The 17,835-nt window shown below is 49.0% G+C and overlaps 3 protein-coding genes across 3 annotated transcripts; 2 read left to right on the forward strand and 1 right to left on the reverse strand.

Moving 5' to 3' along the window:
- The first annotated feature begins 9,332 nt into the window (after nucleotides 1-9,332).
- On the forward strand, nucleotides 9,333-11,932 carry LOC119309379 (40S ribosomal protein S15-like). The gene is made up of 4 exons (XM_037585397.1): nucleotides 9,333-9,414; nucleotides 9,513-9,673; nucleotides 9,827-9,884; nucleotides 11,471-11,932. Exons 1-4 carry the CDS (start codon nucleotides 9,412-9,414, stop codon nucleotides 11,717-11,719), a joined length of 471 nt encoding a protein of 156 aa, XP_037441294.1. The 5' UTR covers nucleotides 9,333-9,411; the 3' UTR covers nucleotides 11,720-11,932.
- Nucleotides 11,933-13,844: 1,912 nt separating this feature from the next.
- LOC119348919 (photosystem II reaction center W protein, chloroplastic-like) lies at nucleotides 13,845-14,689 on the forward strand. The gene is made up of 2 exons (XM_037616924.1): nucleotides 13,845-13,998; nucleotides 14,096-14,689. The coding sequence occupies exons 1-2, from the start codon at nucleotides 13,938-13,940 to the stop codon at nucleotides 14,419-14,421; spliced, it is 387 nt and encodes a 128-aa protein (XP_037472821.1). The 5' UTR covers nucleotides 13,845-13,937; the 3' UTR covers nucleotides 14,422-14,689.
- A 673-nt stretch (nucleotides 14,690-15,362) lies between these two features.
- LOC119350654 (uncharacterized protein At4g15970-like) lies at nucleotides 15,363-16,650 on the reverse strand. The gene is made up of 2 exons (XM_037618378.1): nucleotides 16,432-16,650; nucleotides 15,363-16,309 (listed from the first exon to the last, which is right to left on the reverse strand). The coding sequence occupies exons 1-2, from the start codon at nucleotides 16,648-16,650 to the stop codon at nucleotides 15,407-15,409; spliced, it is 1,122 nt and encodes a 373-aa protein (XP_037474275.1). The 3' UTR covers nucleotides 15,363-15,406.
- Between the last annotated feature and the right edge of the window lie 1,185 nt (nucleotides 16,651-17,835).

Raw genomic sequence — 17,835 nt, forward strand, 5'->3', positions numbered from 1 at the left:
CTGACTTTCGTGGAGTTTCAGGACTTTTGGAGTTGTGCAGAATAGGTCTCTAATATTTGCTCCTTTTCCAGCCCAGAATTTCAGCTGCCGGCATTCTCCCTCTTCATGTAAACCTTGTAAAATAAGAGAGAAAAGGCATAAGTATTATGACATAATGACATAAATATTGATATAAAAGCATGATGCAAAATGGACGTATCACTATCAAATGTCACAATGTAATTTGGTGATTATAAAGATGCTCTACAGGTGTCTCTGAAGGTATTTCTTGGGTTGGCATAGATCAAGATTATGATTTGTCCCTCTGTGTATCAGAGAGGTATCTCTGGGCCCTCTCGGTAATGCTCATCACTATAAGCCTTGCAAGCAATGTGACAAATGAGTTAGTTACGGGATGAAGCATTACAGAACAAGTAAAGAGACTTGCCGGTAACGAGATTGAACTAGGTATGATGATACCGACGATCGAATCTCGAACAAGTAACATACCGATGACAAAGGGAACAACGTATGTTGTTGTGCGGTTTGACCGATAAAGATCTTCGTAGAATATGTAGGAGACAATATGAGCATCCTCGTTCCGCTATTTGTTATTGATCGGATATGTGTCTCGATCATGTCTACATAGTTCTCAAACCCGTAGGGTCCGCATGCTTAACGTTCGATAACGATTTGTATTATGAGTTATGTGATTTGATGACTGAAGTTTGTTCGGAGTCCCGTATGAGATCATGGACATGACGAGGAGTCTCGAAATGGTCGAGACATAAATATTGATATATTGGATGATGTTATTCGGACACCGGAAGAGTTACGAGAGGTACCGGGTAAAAACGGAGTGCCGGAAGGGTTACCGGAACCCCGCGGGGAAGCAATGGGCCAACATGGGCCATAGGGGAGAGAGAGGACAACCCGCAAGGGGGTGGCGCGCGTGGCCCCCCATGGGGAATCCAAATAGGACTAGCGGAGGGGGTGCGGGCCCCCTTTCCCTCTCCCTCTCCCTCTCCCTTCCTTCTTTCCTCCTTCCACCAAGTGGAACCCTACTAGGACTTGGAGTCCTAGTATGACTCCTCCCTCTTGGCGCGCCCTACAGGGCCGGCCGGCCTCCCTCTCCTTGTTTATATACGGGGGCAAGGGGCACCCCAAAGCACAACAGACAATCTCTTAGCCGTATGATGTGCCCCCCTCCACAGTTTAACACCTCGGTCATATCGTCGTAGTGCTTACGCGAAGCCCTACGCCGGTAACTTCATCATCACCGTCGCCACGCCGTCGTGCCGACGAAACTCTTCCTCGTCCTCAACTGGATCAAGAGCACGAGGGACGTCATCGTGCTGAACGTATGCTGAACACGGAGGTGCCGTACGTTCGGTACTGGGATCGGTTGGATCGTGAAGACGTTCGACTACATCAACCGCGTTACTAAACGCTTCTGCTTTTGGTCTACGAGGGTACGTGGACGCACTCTCCCGTCTCATTGCTATGCATCTCCTAGATAGATCTTGCGTGATTGTAGGAATTTTTTTGAATTACTATGTTTCCCAATAGGAGGTCCATGACATGTGGCGGGCGTGCTCACGCACCGTCTATCTTCCATCCCTTATCATCGTAGTGCGTGGAGCCTGCCCGTATGTGTGCTGCCTTATGCGCTGGTGTGGGCGTCTGATGTTTGGGCCATCACGCAGAGGCATGCGTATTTCTTGGACCCCACCCAGCACCCAACACCCTGATGGCTATTCAGGCCGGTGCATTGGCAAATGCTGTGGAGCCAGCATCTCGTCAGGCGGATAAGATGGGCACACCACTTTAGTCTGTGTCGGGCTGTTTCCCTTTGGTGTGTTTGCCTTCTTCCTATTAAAACGTATCTTTAATTTTTGATTGTATCATGCTATTATATTATCTAGCTTAGATGCTTTATATGCCATTTTATATTATCTTTTAGGACTAACCTATTAACTCAGTGCCCGATGTCAGTTTCTGTTTTTTGCATGTTTTTTGTTTCGCAGAAAATCAGTACCAATTGAAGTCCAAAAGGGACCAAAAGGGACCCTAGAAGTTTCGTGCGGAGGCCAGAAGATCTACTGGAGAGCCACAAGCTCACACGACGCGCCACCTGAGCTTGTGGGCCTCACGCAACTTCGTTTGACCTAATTTCTAGCCCATAAATCCCAAAACCAACAGAGGGCGACCCAAAACATTTTTCCCGCCGCCGCAAGTCTCTGTTCTTCCACAATCTCAACTGGAGGCATTTTTTGACACTCTGCCGGAGGGGGAATCGATCACGGAAGGCTTCTACATCAACCTTGACGCCCTTCCGATGATGGGTGAGTAGTCTACCACGGACCTACGGGTCCATAATGATTAACTAGATGGCTTCTTCTCTCTCTTTAATCTTTAATACAATGTTCTCTTGGTAGATCAATCGATGTAATATTCTTTTACAGTGTGTTTGTTGAGATCCGATGAACTGTGAGTTTATGATTGAAATATTCATTTAAGGTAATTGAGTCTTTGCTGAACTTTATTATGCATGATTGTTATAGCTTTTTATTTCTCTCCGATCTATTCATTTGGTTTGGCCAACTAGATTGATTTATCTTCAGTAGGAGATGTGCTTTGTAGTGGGTTCGATCTTCCGGCGTCCTCACCCAGTGACAGCTGCGAGGCACGTCTTGTATTGTTGCTACTAAAGGTACAACAACAGGATTTAATCATATTGTTTGATTTTCTTCTGTCTACATTGTGTTACTCTATTTGTCATGAACTTAATACCCTAGATGCGTAATGGATAGCAGTCGATGGGTCGAGTAATAGCAACCAGATAAGGAGGCACCAAGCCATGTGCATGATCCAGATCAGAAGGTCGGCAATCACCAACGAACCGTTAGACCGGGAGGCCGGCAACGCACAACGACGACGACGACGGACAAATCAGAAGGCCAACACCAGGGAAGAATAGAAAAAAAAAACCCGGCCAAAGACGCCTCGCCGCCGTCGTCCATCGGGTGGCCGGCTTCCTCCGGCGGCGACGAGCTGAATGGGGTTGCGAGGGAGGGCCTCCGAAGCTGACTATGGCGGCGTCTCCGGGTCGCTTCTGGATGCTCAGATGCATTTTGAGATTTTTGGTATGTATCATCGACAAACAAAATTTGATAATTTTTTGAAACCCTAACCCCCAAAATAGCTGTATTATGCTATTTACTCAATTCCTCGTAGCATATCAATGGAATTATGATCATCTTGCCACACAAAAATGATCGCCTTGTCACACAAAAATTCCAAATATGCACCCGCAAAAAAAAAACAAATATGATTGAGTTCATGGTACTTTGAGTGGGGCAGGTTAGATCAGGACCTCGGCAACTATCATCTTGCATGTGGGTGAGATGCCCACGTCCGCTGTACTCGTGGAACGGCGGCCAGAGAGACACATCAACAACCTTCTCTTCCAACTAAAACGCGTTTAGTTCTGACCACCGCGACGTGACACTCAGTGAAGCCAACTGTCCAACAACAACGGCGTCGCACTCGCACCGGGCGGGCAGCGTGTGTTCCTGCTCGTGCGGAGCTAACCCCGATCACGCGTCGCGGCGGCACCGGCTGCCGGGCGCTCAAGCACGCCGGCGTGGGCGAGCAGCGCCCACAGCTGCGTCATGAACTCGCCGCCGGCGCCGAGCACGTCGGCGTGGATGTCCACGTTGTCCGACGGCGCGAGGAACAGCAGGAATTCGGCCCAGAACTCGGCCAGCACCGCCCACCGCCGCCTGTCGTCCTCGCCCACGGCCGCCCCGAGCTGCCCGCCCAGCAGGGCCGCCTTCTCGACGATAGTGCTGCTCCCCGCCCTCTCCTCCGCGCCGCCGCCGGCCTCCACGCCCTCCATGTACTTCTGCTCGTCGGCCTCGATCATGTGCAGCCTCGCGAGGATCTCGTCCTTGTTCTTGCAGCCGGCGAGGTGGCACCGCGCCTGCCGCACTGTCGTGTCGAAGATCTGCTCCGCGTTGTAGCTCGGGTCCGGCAGCATCTCCGGCACGAATGACACCAGGTACGCGCAGTAGTTGGACAGCTTCGTCGCCACCAGCCGGTGCTCGTCGGTGCGGTCGTCGGTGTTATCGTCGCCGCCATGTTGGCCGCCGCGGCGACGCCTGTCCCAGTCGCAGCGCGTGGTGGCGATGTGCCACACCAGGATCTGGTCGGTGGACTTGGAGAACTCGCACGCCCACGCCAGCCGCGGCAGCAGGCCGTGCCTCCGCAATGCCGAGACGCCATTAGTGAGGTGTCCCCGGCTCGCCTTGAGCGAGACGAGCACGGCGCGCCGGACCGGCGGCGGCAGCTCTTTCCTCCGCTCCCGCTTTTGGCCCTGCCGCCGCGGCTCCACCAGGAAGAGCGTTAGCCACGACAGCAGGTTGAGCGGGCGGTGGGCGAACCGCTTGAGCAGCACGTACTCCCCGATCTTGTCCTCCCAGTACCTCGCGTCCGGCGGCGCGAGGCTCTCCTTCCACCACAGGTGCCCGCCGCGCCGCTTCTTCTGCCAGGGCTGGCTGTCGCGCACGCAGCGGTACACCGTCTTGATGTACCTCCAGTTGTTGGAGAAGGCCGCCAGCGCCTGGCACATCTCGAGCGCCGCGGTGATCACGATCACCACCACCGTGACGGAGCGGTCGAGATCCTTGACGCCGATCCGGAGGCGGCGGTAGTCGGGGCCGAGAGTGCCGAAGAAGGCCGTCCACATGGTCAGCGCCAGCACGACGACGGCGATGCAGATGTACGTCCTCACGCCCACCAGCACGATGTTCCGGGTGTAGAAGAAGTCGTAGAGGAAGGCCAGCTCCGCCTCGACGACCCGGAACGCGGCGTCGGGGCCGGTGGCAATGTCCCGGTGGTGGTGGCGCGACTGCGGGTGCTGCTCCTGGTGGATGAGGCCGTTCAGGACGAGGCTCAGCGCCTTGGCCGAGCCGGCCTCCGCCGGGACGTAGCCGTAGAAGCGGCGCTTGAGGAGCTTGAAGAGTGCGAACGCGAGGCAGAAGTCCCTGGCCATGTCCTTCTCGACGTCGCTGTACCCCTGCGCGTCGATCCACCGGTAGACCTGGTCGATGGTGACGACGGACTTGCAGGTGCTCTGCACCAGTATCTCCTCCCGGGACAGGCGGCCGAACTCGTGGTTCAGCTCCATGGTGTCCTCGCCGTGGAAGAGGTACTTGTACCCGGTCATTGTCCTTGGATCGGGTGGCCGCTGGTCGGGGGCGGCGGCGAGGGACTCCTCGACGTCCATGTACTCGGCGACGACCTTGACGGAGCGGTCGGGGAGGCTGGCCTTGATCATCTCGACGATCTTGGCGGCGGTCTTGAGCACGTTGAGGCTCCAGAAGGCCCAGATGGCGGCGCGGTAGCTGGCATTGGTGCCGGTGGCGTTGAGGACGAGCCAGAGCACGAGGCCGGTCTGGAGGACGTGCTGCAGCAGCAGCTTCTTCCGCTGGTCCACGTCGCGGCGGCTGTGCACGGGCGCCGCGTACGCGCTGGCCTGGATGAGCAGCAGCGCCGCCGCCCACAGCACGAAGGTCTCGCCGTGGAAGGGCCCGTCCTGGATGATGCCGACGGCGTAGGTGACGACGACGTAGGAGAGCGAGTAGGCCATCCACATGACGCCGCGGAGGAGCCGGTCGCTGCTCCGGCGGCGGGTCGAGCCGTAGAGCACCAGCGCCGCCAGCACCATCGCGCTCAGCAGCACCACCACCTCCAGCCGCAGCAGCCGGCTCTCGACCGTGCCCAGGTCCTCGAAGATGCGGACGCCCATGGCCGCCCTGCCGACCACCGCTAGCTTAGCTTCACCGGACTCGCTCAGTCGCTGGCCGGCCGGCGATCTTGCGGTGAAATCGGTGTTATCATGGAAGGGTAATCAGTAATGCCTACGGTGGACCGATGATCTGACGTGATGATCCGATGCACGGCGAGGATGAATTGGCATTGGGATGAAAAGAGGAGAAAGGAATGGGATCGATGAAATGTGTGCGTGAAGCATCATCGATATCGTTTTGGGGCATGCAGTGGGCGGTGGCATTCGGTGGAAGGCAAGAATATTTGCGAGGTTGAGGTTTCAGATTTCACACAACAATCTTGGCAGAGAGCTTTCTTCTGATCAGGGAAGGATTCTCCCTCAGAGCCTCGCTTGGCAACATGAAGCAAAGGATAGATTGCCTACGGCTAGGGGTAACGTGAACCTATATGTAATGCAACGGAGGTGACAGAGCAGAAATGCACGAGCACTGAGCAGAACAAATATAACTCGAGGACTGGAATCCTACCTGCAGGTTTCTTTGAGCGAAAAGAGGCCCTGAAGAGGCAGTACAGAAGGTTTGGTTCCAAACGTAGGCCATCAGTTCTCATTCCACGGTCACTATTAATTCAAAAAAATAAACGGTATGTACGTTCAACCCAATATCGATAGTGTCAGAAATGGTCCTACATTTCAGGATGGAGGGAATAGCAAATATGCACATGACAAAGATGAAACAAATAATATGTCATTGCATATCAATTCACATCAGTTGATATGAACTAGGATTGAGCAGTTCACCGAAAACGTTCAACATTCGAACGGTGCCATCCGATGATGACGACGCGCATGCCAAAGTCTAAAACAAATACATATGAGCCGCAAATTTTTTTAAACAAAGAAACAAATTATCTATTGCAGCCTAATCTATACCTATATCTATATATATCTACACCTAGCAATAAAGGAAAGAAGGTTTATTGACGGCTGAGATTTGAAAGGAGGAAGGACTCGCGACCAAGTGCTCACAGAGGGATATAGCTAACCAGTACAACTTTTATTTTTGCGAATAGCTAACCAATAGAGCTTACGACACTTTGTGACTATAACCCCGCGAGAATGTTTAAGGAGGAGCTGATTGGATATTATTTGTTTTTTCGAAACATTTCTTGAAATTCAGGATAGTTATTTTCAGTTTTGACAAATACTCGACATACACGACTTTTTAAAAAAGTGAACAATGCTTCAATTTGTGAATAAATTTTAAAAAACAGGAACATTTTCATGCACTCCCTACCAAAATTTGAAATATAGAAACATTTTTTTAATTGCCGAACGAAATTTTGAAAACGGGACCATTTTTTGAATTTGAGGATAAAATTTGGAAGAGGGAAGATTTTTTAAAATCCTGAACAATTTTTTAAAAACACAAACAATATTTGAAACAAGCGAACATATTTTCACATTCCCGAACATTATCTGAATTTTTGTTTTCTTTTGAAAAGGGAACATTTTCTTGAAAATTCTTATCTAATAAAAACACAGCCATTTTCTGAAAATTCCAAACACTTTTATAAACACATTTAAAAAAAATTCAAACAAAACTTGAAATTTCTAAAAAATTTGTAAACATGAACATCCTTTGAATTTATGAACATTTGCTAATCTTGAAGCTTTATAGGGCTGATGTGAAAACAAGGCCAAAATGAATTTTGTAATCACTAATGGATATTTAGTAACTTACCAATTAAACATCAATATCTTATTCATCTATTTTTTAGTTTCTGTACATTTATACGATCCTCATGATTTTAGGCTCTCAATAATATAGTATCAAGTAATGAAGGTAATGGCTCCTTACACATGGTTACTTAACTCGAAAGGTAATTTAGATATTTAAATTAACCAACTTTTTATGATGGGAATGAGCATGTCGCTTTTTCTTTTGTTAGTCTATGTCTGAAGATGAAATGGACACCAACACAAATCTATTGCACGGAAAAGATGTTCCCTGCTTTTATGATTGAAGTGTAACATTTCATACATGCACATTGTCTGTAAACACATTACATGGATAATGCTCTAAGGAATGTCTCGGTGAAAAAGATAGAGAGATAGGGTATCTTTGTGATGCAGTAAAATGTGGTTATAGTCGTTGGGGATTAGGGTTTAGGATTTAAGGTACCAATTATTCCGCTAGTTCCACTAAATGGAGAAGATAAAATAAAGCTAGGTTTTTTCTATCTTTGTGCGGCTGGCCTGATCAGCCGGTCGTGACTTCTATTGGCTCTTGCGACAGTATTAGGGCATCTCTCTTCTTATTTTTTTAGCGAATGGAGATCCTCCGAGACGACTTTTTCATGCACACATGCAAACCCCATTCCATTCTCAAGCAACGCCACAACTTATTAGCCTCTTTGCCATATATACAACCCATAATCCAAATGCGAGCCGACTAAATGCACACGTGTGACTACGCACCCATTCCATTCCCAAGAAGCATCAGAACTTCTTAGCCTCTTTGCACTATCCAGCCCATAATCCAAATGCGAGCTGATCGACTTCTGAATGCACACACGCGACTACGCACCCATTTCATTTCCAATCAGCGCCACAACTTCTTAACCTCTTTGCCGTATATCCAACCCACAATTCAAGTGCGAGCCGACTTCTTCATGCACATATGCGATTACGCACCCCTTCCATTCCATTTTCCAAGTAGTGCCGCAACTTCTTAGCCTCTTTGCAGTATATCCAACCCACAATCCTGACAGAGCGGGTGAAGAGGATGGCTGGGCGATGGTGACGGTGCTCTCCTCCTGATGGAACAACAACGACATGCTCTCGCCTCGTCCGGGTGTGGATGGATCTTCTTAGTGGAGAGCTCCTTCCCGGTGTGCTCATCCCCTCCACGATGGATGGGGCAGCCCAGAAGCAAGCGAGGAAAGAGGATCACCGAGGCGCTGGAGGAGATGTGGCGGCAGCGTGCGAGGGCAAGGGGCACGACTGCCGCTGTCGCCTTGTCCGCTTGCTACGTCAATGAACCGCCGCCGCATTCGAGGAATGAAGAGTGGAGTGGAGAGAGGCCACCGGGCATGAAAGGGCCGGCGGCCGGCTAGGCGAAGGAGATGGCGATGGCGTGGTTTTGTTGGCGCGGGAGTGGAGGAGGAGACAGAGTGCACGGCTAGGGTCTGGCCACGGGGTTGCTGATAGAACGGTGTCGGTTGCCTTTTATACGCTCTGGCTTAAATGAAGAAAATGCCTTGTGGGGGCACATATATTACAAAAAAAATATGAAATTGAAATATTATCAGACGGCTGAGAGCGATGGGGTGAATATCGGACGGTCCTAGTGATTTGATGCCGAGATCCGACGACCAGGACCATAGTGGAAATCGCATCTAACGACCCATATGCTCGTGGGAATGTGGGAGCTCGGTTTCACTTATTTATGTAACTATGGGATGCTCAACTCATCAGCTCGAAAATAAATAAATAAAAATAAAGGCCGTAGCTAATACTCACATTATTACCACGGCCCTGCCTCGACAGACATTCCCCATTTTCACCAAAGCCCTAGCGCCGTCGCCTCCGCTGCTCGCCACCTCCTCTCCTCCTCCCCCAACCAGCCGCAGCCAGCCATGGTGAGCTCCGCCCTCCTCGCCCCTCCCCCAAACCGACCCTCCCGCATTCCCCAATCGCTGGTCCCTCTAACCCGTGCGCTGCGTAATCGCGTTTGCAGGCGAACGTCGGCGTGGGGACGAAGGTGGCCGCCGCCGCCGCCGGGCAGCCGAAGAAGAGGACGTTCCGCAAGTTCAGCTACCGCGGCGTGGACCTCGACGCGCTCCTCGACATGTCCACCGACGACCTCGTCCAGCTCCTCCCCGCCCGCGGCCGCAGAAGGTACACCCCGCCCCCAGCGGCGTGCGTCCAACTTGAGAGAGCGAGCGAGACTGGAATCTCTTGAAGTTGAAGGGAAGGGAAGGGAAGGGGAGAGGGAACTGCTAGCTCGTTCGTTTGTCTGAAAGAAAGTGCCGTGCTTTGGTGTTGCTGCAGGTTCCAGAGGGGGCTGAAGAGGAGGCCCTTGGCGCTCATCAGGAAGCTGCGCAAGGCGGTAATGGATGATACTCCTCCCTTGCCCTTCTGCTCCTGGGTGTGATGAAATGCCTGCTATTTATAACTGTCTCCGAGCTAAACAGTTGTGCCACTTGCCAGCGACAGCATGCCTGAATGTGTCTCTTTTCTTTTGGATGGACGTGCTGTTGGCCGCATGTGATTTGTAACTTACTCATAGCAATTAGCTTCAAAAAAAAGCAATTAGCTTGTGTGCTTGGAGTGCAGCGTGCAATCGTCTGACCAAGTACATTTTCTGGCCAAAACATTGGACTTGGTACATTTTCCATGCTTCCTGTAGGTTAATATCGTGGCATGCACTGTTTGCAGCACTAAGGTGTTTGGTACCATAGAACATACCATAGCATTAAGTTGGTACTCTAGGTTGTTAATAAAATCCTTGAAATTATATTGCTAATAGTAAAAGCCTTGAAATTAGCATGTATGCTTGGATTGTAGCGTGGAATCACCTGATCAAGTACATTTTCTGGCCAAGACATTCGACTGAGTATTTTTTGAGGAGTGAAGTTGACTGATTATATTCTTTGTGGCTGTAGCCTGCAGTGCCTGGAATGTTCAGTTTGTTTGCTTTCACTGACACTATTATAGAGATGATGAGGGTGTGCAGAAAAAAAAATTAAGTTGGGGTTTGCTGTTCTCCATATAGGTTTAAATATGGTGGCATGTACATTTTCTGGCCAAAACATTCGACTGAGTACATTTTTTGGGTGAATTCGATGTATGATGTACATTCCGAAATGTCCATTTTGTTTACTGTTTGCTGCACTAAGATTAGCATCAAGTTGGGATTGTAGGCTGTTAATAAAATATTTGAAATTATCTTGCTCATATGTCACTTTTCTGATATTTTGGCAACTCAGTCTGGTTTTGATTTGCAGTTCAGGTTGTTAACCTTATATGTTTGTATATACCGTTGTAATGTGGTCACTTTTAGCAAAATGAATTGATATTTTCTACCGTACTCACTTTTCTCTTTGATGGGCTCAAATATTTTGCTTACTCTACAGACGAATGAATGTTTGTCTAGCTAGTGCACATACTGTATATTCTTGAGCTAGCATCTTCTGGTTCTGGGTTTATGGTTGTGGGAATATTGATGTTCGATAAATGGGAGTATCAAATATCAATGCAAAGCTATGAACCTTCGCACAAGTGAATATCTTATTGGTTGGTCTTTTGACCACTATGAATCACTAGATGGCTGTATAGTAGTGCTGAACAGTGGTGATTTTGCATCTTCTACTGGAATACATTTAATGTTCTCTAATTTCTGTGACGAGTATCCATTTTTTTATTGTGGCAGGAAAGAAAAGAAAATGAATAACTAGAAATGTATGATATAAACTCCCGAGTATATGTGCCTTGATAGGTGTTGAACGATGTGATCTGTATTACTGTATAGGTATTGGTTTGAGGTGTCTTTATCATTTCTAAGATATTAGTGTGACATCAAGTTCTAAAAGTACACTTCTAATGCTGTTTTGATTTGAACAATCAATTCTATTGTTTTATCAGTTCGAGTTCAAGCAACTGAAGCTCATTCCTTTTCTCTGAAAAAATGTACAGAAAAGGGAGGCACCAGCCGGTGAGAAGCCAGCGCCTGTGAAGACTCATGTGCGCAACATGATCATCATACCAGAGATGATAGGCAGCCAAATTGCAGTGTACAATGGAAAAACCTTCGTCGTAAATGAGATCAAGCCCGAGATGATTGGCCACTACCTCGCCGAGTTCTCCATCAGCTACAAGCCCGTCAAGCACGGAAGGCCCGGTATCGGCACCACCCACTCCTCGAGGTTCATTCCTCTCAAGTGAAAGGATCCCGCGGCCTGCGAGCCCTCGGCGGACTCTATGTACCTCTTCCTGGAGTGAACGCCGTGTATGCCCGTTTTGTCTGAAGTGGAAGAACTTGTAGTATATCTATCTAGTGGAAGCATGAGGTGGAACTTCTGGTATGTCTATCTAGTGGAACTTCTAGTGTGTCTATCTAGTGGAATTTTGGGAACCCATGTATGGGAAATTGGGGAAACTGAAAGCAAAAAAGCATCTGTTGTTATCGAGTCAATTACACCACCGGTGCCACAACTTGGCATGAAAAATCAGTTTAGTGCTAAAACTTGCGGCATACATTGAACTGGTGTCATAACTTGGCTTTGACGTAAATCATGTTGCTATACAAACAGGATGGTGATTAGTCACGCCAACGTGGCACGGGGCCTGCTGTCAGCGACTAGTGGCAAAGTGGACGCGCGGCCTGCTTTTTTGCAAAAAATAAACCTCGAAATATTGTTCTCACGAAAAATACTATGCCATGGCTGCAAGGGTCCACTTGTCAGCCTCACACAAATAAATGAAAAATTGGTACGTGAGGGACTCAAACAACTGACCTGTAGCTAGCAGCAGCGCAAGTATAACCACCTGACAATCAGCCACATTTATTAATAACTGGATGCTGCTGCTGTATATTTTTTGACTGCTAACTAGGTTGCAGTCCCTACATCTCATTTTGCACTTCTCTTTTCAGAAATTTATAGAATATATGTAAAATATAATAGTGTGTTATAAATAATATATATGTATAAAACAATCGTGTATGGATTTAGTATTTATCCATATATCAAATTATGAAGTACAAAATTGTTCATGTAATAATTTGCATATTGAATAAGAACATATATTCGGTAAATTCTTATATAAGTTTAAAATTGGTCACAGTTTCATCCAAATATTTATGTAATATACTACAAAAGTTTCATGCTTAAAGTAAGTGTTTATAAGAGTTTAAAAAGGTTCACTATTAAAAAGAATCATGTTGTGTATAAAAGTGTTCATGCTTTAAGAAAGTTTTTTATTTTACTATATACTTTCATAAATTCTTAAATAAGTTTTAAAATATTCATGTAGTATATAAAAGTATTCATGCTTTCAAAACATATATTCATATAATGTAAAAATAGTTGGCTAGGATTAGAAGCAGCGATATGTAACACATGCCACCATGTGTGAGTGGCCACCACACCCCCCAACAGCGTTACTTTTTTTTAGGAATTTATAAAATATATATTTTATTTCAATAAATGCTAATAAAAGTTTAGAATGTTCATGACTTAAAAAATATTAGTATATGAAAGTTTTCACTGTTATTTTTAAATTTATTTTACTTTAACGCGCGGTTACAATTTACATGTATTTTATTTTTTAACAAAAATAACGGTGTAAAATGGGTCGCTGGGACTCCAGCCCACTGAAGTCAGAACGGAATCACAAGTAATGATGTTGGGTGTATTTGTTTGGCCGGCGGTACTGCATACCTCAGGTCACGTGATCGAATACCTGGATGAAATTTTTTGCACAATAGCCCCCATCTGCGAGAACTGCAAGAAAAATATGGATCGCTACCAGGTGCTTTTTCATGAGAACAAAATATACCGATGGTTTTTCTTGCTCAAATAGCAGACACACGTCGTCCAGTCGCGCACATCGGCGTGCCTAATCAGTACCGTGTTCGTATAGAAACGTGATTTGCACCGTATATGTACGTCCAAGCCAAGTTATGGCACCAATTCAATGTATGCCGCAAGTTGTAGCACTAAACTGACTTTTCGCGTCAAGTTGTAGTACCGATGGTGTAATTGACTCGTTGTTATCTGTGTGGCTGTAGCTAGTGCCCACTTGGTTTGTCTTTCTCCATCCTCTGGTTCCTGGTGTGCCAGGTCCATTGTCCATGCTGTGCACTTTGCAACCTTCTGATACTTCTGGAAATAGATGGTTTTCCCTTGAGAAACACACAAGGTGATGTGTTGGACCTGACGCCCACCATTCCAACCTTGTTTTTCCTGGTTGGAGTCTGTTTCACCGTGCAAACCTCTGGTTACTTTTCCGTTAGGTACCTGTGGGTGTCCAGTTGGCAAATGCCAATTGGACCCAAGAGGATAGGACATATACGGCGCCAGGATGCCCAGAGAATTTGCTCACACACACTTCCCCTGCTCTCACTTGCTGCATCTTCCCCCGGAGCTCAGGTCAATCTACAATGGCAATGATCAGTCCTGCCGCCGCCACTGTCGTCGCCGCCAGGCCGGGGCAGGCTCTAGGTAAGCAATCCTGTCAATTGCCACCCCCCATGAAAATGTCAGTCGTGTGAAGAGTGTTAAGTTGTTAACGGTGGGACGCCGGCGCTGAACTGTGCAGGGCTGCCTCAGCTTAGGGTGACCAGGGCCGAGAGGCTGAGGTGCGGCTGCTCCAAGGACCGCAAGGAGGCGGCAGCGGCGAGTCCGGCGGTCGTGAAGGGCGTGCCGCTGCTGGCCGCGGCGAGCGCAGCCGTTACGGCGGCGGCCCCGGCGCTGGCGCTGGTGGACGAGCGGATGTCGACGGAGGGCACGGGGCTGAGCCTGGGGCTGAGCAACAACCTGCTGGGGTGGATCCTGCTGGGCGTGTTCGGCCTCATCTGGTCCCTCTACACCGTCTACTCCTCCACCCTGGACGACGACGACGAGTCCGGCGGCCTCTCCCTCTGAAGTCCCACCACCAGCACCATCTTCTTCCTCCTGCCTGCCCGCCTCATCCTTGAAAGCTTTGAGTAATTACCAGACGAATGCCGAGTTACTGATTACGGTAGGAGAACTGTAAGATGCAGTATGCCAGTGTTAAACCGTTGCAGTTATTAACTTGTTGTTTGGATCACAAAATCTCGTTGCCAGTACTACGAAGCAAGTCCAGTTGTGTTAATTCATCCATCTCACACAAGCCTTGGGGCTCGAAGTAAGATCCAACGCATCCTTGATTTTTCTCCATCTAATACTACCTCCGTCTCAAAATATAAGACGCTTTTTGACACTATCATAGTATCAAAAAACATCTTACATTTTGGGACGGAGGGAGTAGTATTTAGAGTCAATTACACCGGGGTAAGTACTGCTCTGTGCTTGCCATTGTGACGTGTTCGAGACCCAGGACTTATATTTTTCGTTCTATTTGTAAATAGTGCCTGACAGGCGGGACCTACTGGTCATAGAGACGAAAAAATGGAAATGCCAACGTCAACAGGGGCTTTTGTGTGAGAAATAGAAAAATTCGAGGGTGTTTGGGCGCAAAACAGGCCACACGCCCTCCTCTCTACCTTCCAGTCACTGTCAGCGGGACACACGCCATGCAAGCGAGCCTAATCAGTGCTACTTTCGTATCCAAACTTGGTTTTTTTTAGAAGTATCCAAACTTGGTTTGCATTGTATTTGCACGCTTGAGCCAAGTTGTTATACGTTTAATATATGCCGCAAGTTCTAACATCAAAGTGACCGTTCACGTTAAGGTCTGACACCACAATAAAAACGTGACTAGTCCAACAATCAAAAATATGTTATTGTATCCAAACTTGGTTTGCACTGTTCGATCCTTATATTGCCCTTTTTTTTCTTTCTTTTTCTGTTATTTCTGAACGAGACAATAAAAAAATCCTACTCCGATGCCTCAGCAAATAATTCCAGAATCACGCGCAGGCCGGGATCAGGAGCCCGGCCCCGTCCGCGCCCTCTTGTCAGGCGTCCCGCACTTGGCCGGGACGCGCCACCCGACATTCCTCCTCTCCGGTGGCGTCATGGCCGTGTAGTTCTTCCACTGCCCGAGCACGTCTCGGAGATCGCTCAACTTTTTCTCCAGGCCGAAGCAGCAGTTGGCGTGCATGGTGCACGCCCTGGCCATGTCGTTGTGGAACAGCCGGCAGAATCCGCCGAAGCGAGCCGTGTCGAGGAACTGGAACCGCAGCCGCAGGCCGCCGTCCGCGGAGGCCAGCTCGTGCTTGATCTGGTTGAAGATGGTCTGCTCGTGAGCCCTCGGGAACCGCCACCGCGCCGCCCGCCACCGCCGCATCATCTCCACCGTCCGCGCCGTCGCCTTCACGTAGTAGAAGCCCGTGTTGGGCCAGTTGCCGTCGAGCGCGTCGGCGTCGCCGGAGTAGATGTCGCAGGACACGGCCATGTCCGCGTGCACGCCGATGTGCCGGAACGGGTCCCGGAGCCACACCACGTCCACGTCCGTGAAGAGGAAGCTGTGGCCGAGCTGGAGGACGCGCTGCTGCAGCTCCAGCTTGGCCCAGACGAGCTCCAGGTAGGCGCCGCTCATGAAGTCGCTGGCGGAGCTGAGGTTCATGGCCGTCGCCTCGACCTCGAGGAGGTAGCAGTGCGGGTGCACGCGCCGGCAGTGGTGGTACGCCGCGGCGTCGACGGCGACGATGAGCGTGTGGTTTAGGAGGTGCGCGATCCCCTCGCCGTCGCGGAAGCTTCCGCGGAAGAGGTCCAGCAGCGACCCCGGCGCCGCCCACGCCTCGTTCACCGACGTGATGATCACCGTGCGGTCGTCCGTGGCCACCTTGGGCAGCAGCTCCGCCAGCCCCGGGAATACTCTCTCCTCCTGCGCATGCATGCGTACATGTGAGTGTCACATGAGCACGCAAATCACACGGTGCATGTCGTCGATACGTACATACGTACACTAGTGCAAATTAAGTAACACTGCACATACTACATACGTACCTTTTCTTGAGCTGAAGCATGAGTTGAGATGAGGTTGGCATGGCTCATCTGCTGATGAGCTGGTCCATTCTGATTCCCCAAGCTTGAGCTTGAGATGGTTGCCAGCTTCTCGCCGAGCCGGTCGGAGGCGAGGAAGAAGAGCAGCACGGTGGGGAGAAGAGCTCCGAGGAGGAACGAGACCGAGTGGCTGACCCTGGCGTCGTCGTGCAGGCAGCCCATGTCGATCGCCCCCACCCCCCCGACCCTCGTTCATGGGAAGTTCCCGTTGATGGTAGTGGTACCTAGAGGTAAAATAAAATGCTATTCGATCGTCATGCAGCTTTCTAAGGGCCTGTTTGGTTACAACAAGTCACCTGACTTATAAGTCACGTCTGTTTGGTTGTCACCTGACTTATAAGTCACCTGACATACCTTTCCCTACCAATCCATATCATGCAAGTGGTGGGACCCACGCAAAAAGAAATGACTTATAAGTTTTAAATTGGGATGGAGCAACTTATGACTTATAAGTTGGGTTGACTTATAAGTCGGGTCTATTTAGCAAAATAAGTCACTTTTTTTACTTTTCGACTTATAAATTGGTGACTTATTTGAAACCAAACAGGCCCTAAATGAGCGAGTGAATCTCAAACCTTCATGTGCATTCATGGCCGCGACGGAAGAAGAGGTGCAAGTGCATGCGTGTGCATTCCATTAATTACTCGATCCAGATGCAAATTAATTATCGTATCTGCTGCCACAGCGAAACACGTATGAGACTAGCCACTGTGGGAGTAACTTTAGCAGTAACATCGAGTCCAACTCAGCACATTTGCTTATGTGGCAATGGGTTAATAAGGAGAGAGATAGTTACAGTAACTTAGCTAGTTACTGTAACATCACATGTCCCAATGCAATATGAGTCTATAACCTCATAAATGAAGCTTTGCATGTTACCACACTTATGTTACTACCCACTATGAAGGTACTAACATAGTCTAGGGATATGTGTATATTACTAGTGTATGTTACTATGCACTGTGGCTAGTCTGAACCCCTCTGATTGCGCCCATTCTTTTACGTCTCTCCATGTAGGCGCTACCTACGGCAGGAAGTCGAAGTTGACTTAGGCCCTGTTTGTTTCATAAGTCCTAGGACTTTTTTAAGTCCTAACTTATAAGTCATAAGTCCCTACCTGTTTGTTTACAGGGACTTATAAGTCCCGAGTCCCCACCTGTTTGTTTACAGGGACTTATAAGTCCATGTTGCACCGCTGCAACGAGGCTCAGGAGAGGGCCTGTCCGGCGATTGGAGGCACCGTTGCAACGAACCGAGGCAAAACGAACCGAGGCGGGGCGGCGACGGGGCGACGACGGGGCGAGAGAGGCGGGGCGGCGCCGGGGCAAAGAACCGAGGCGGGGCTGC

The sequence above is a fragment of the Triticum dicoccoides genome, chromosome 1B, assembly GCF_002162155.2.
Source record: "Triticum dicoccoides isolate Atlit2015 ecotype Zavitan chromosome 1B, WEW_v2.0, whole genome shotgun sequence".
In the NCBI taxonomy this organism is placed as follows: Eukaryota; Viridiplantae; Streptophyta; class Magnoliopsida; order Poales; family Poaceae; genus Triticum; species Triticum dicoccoides.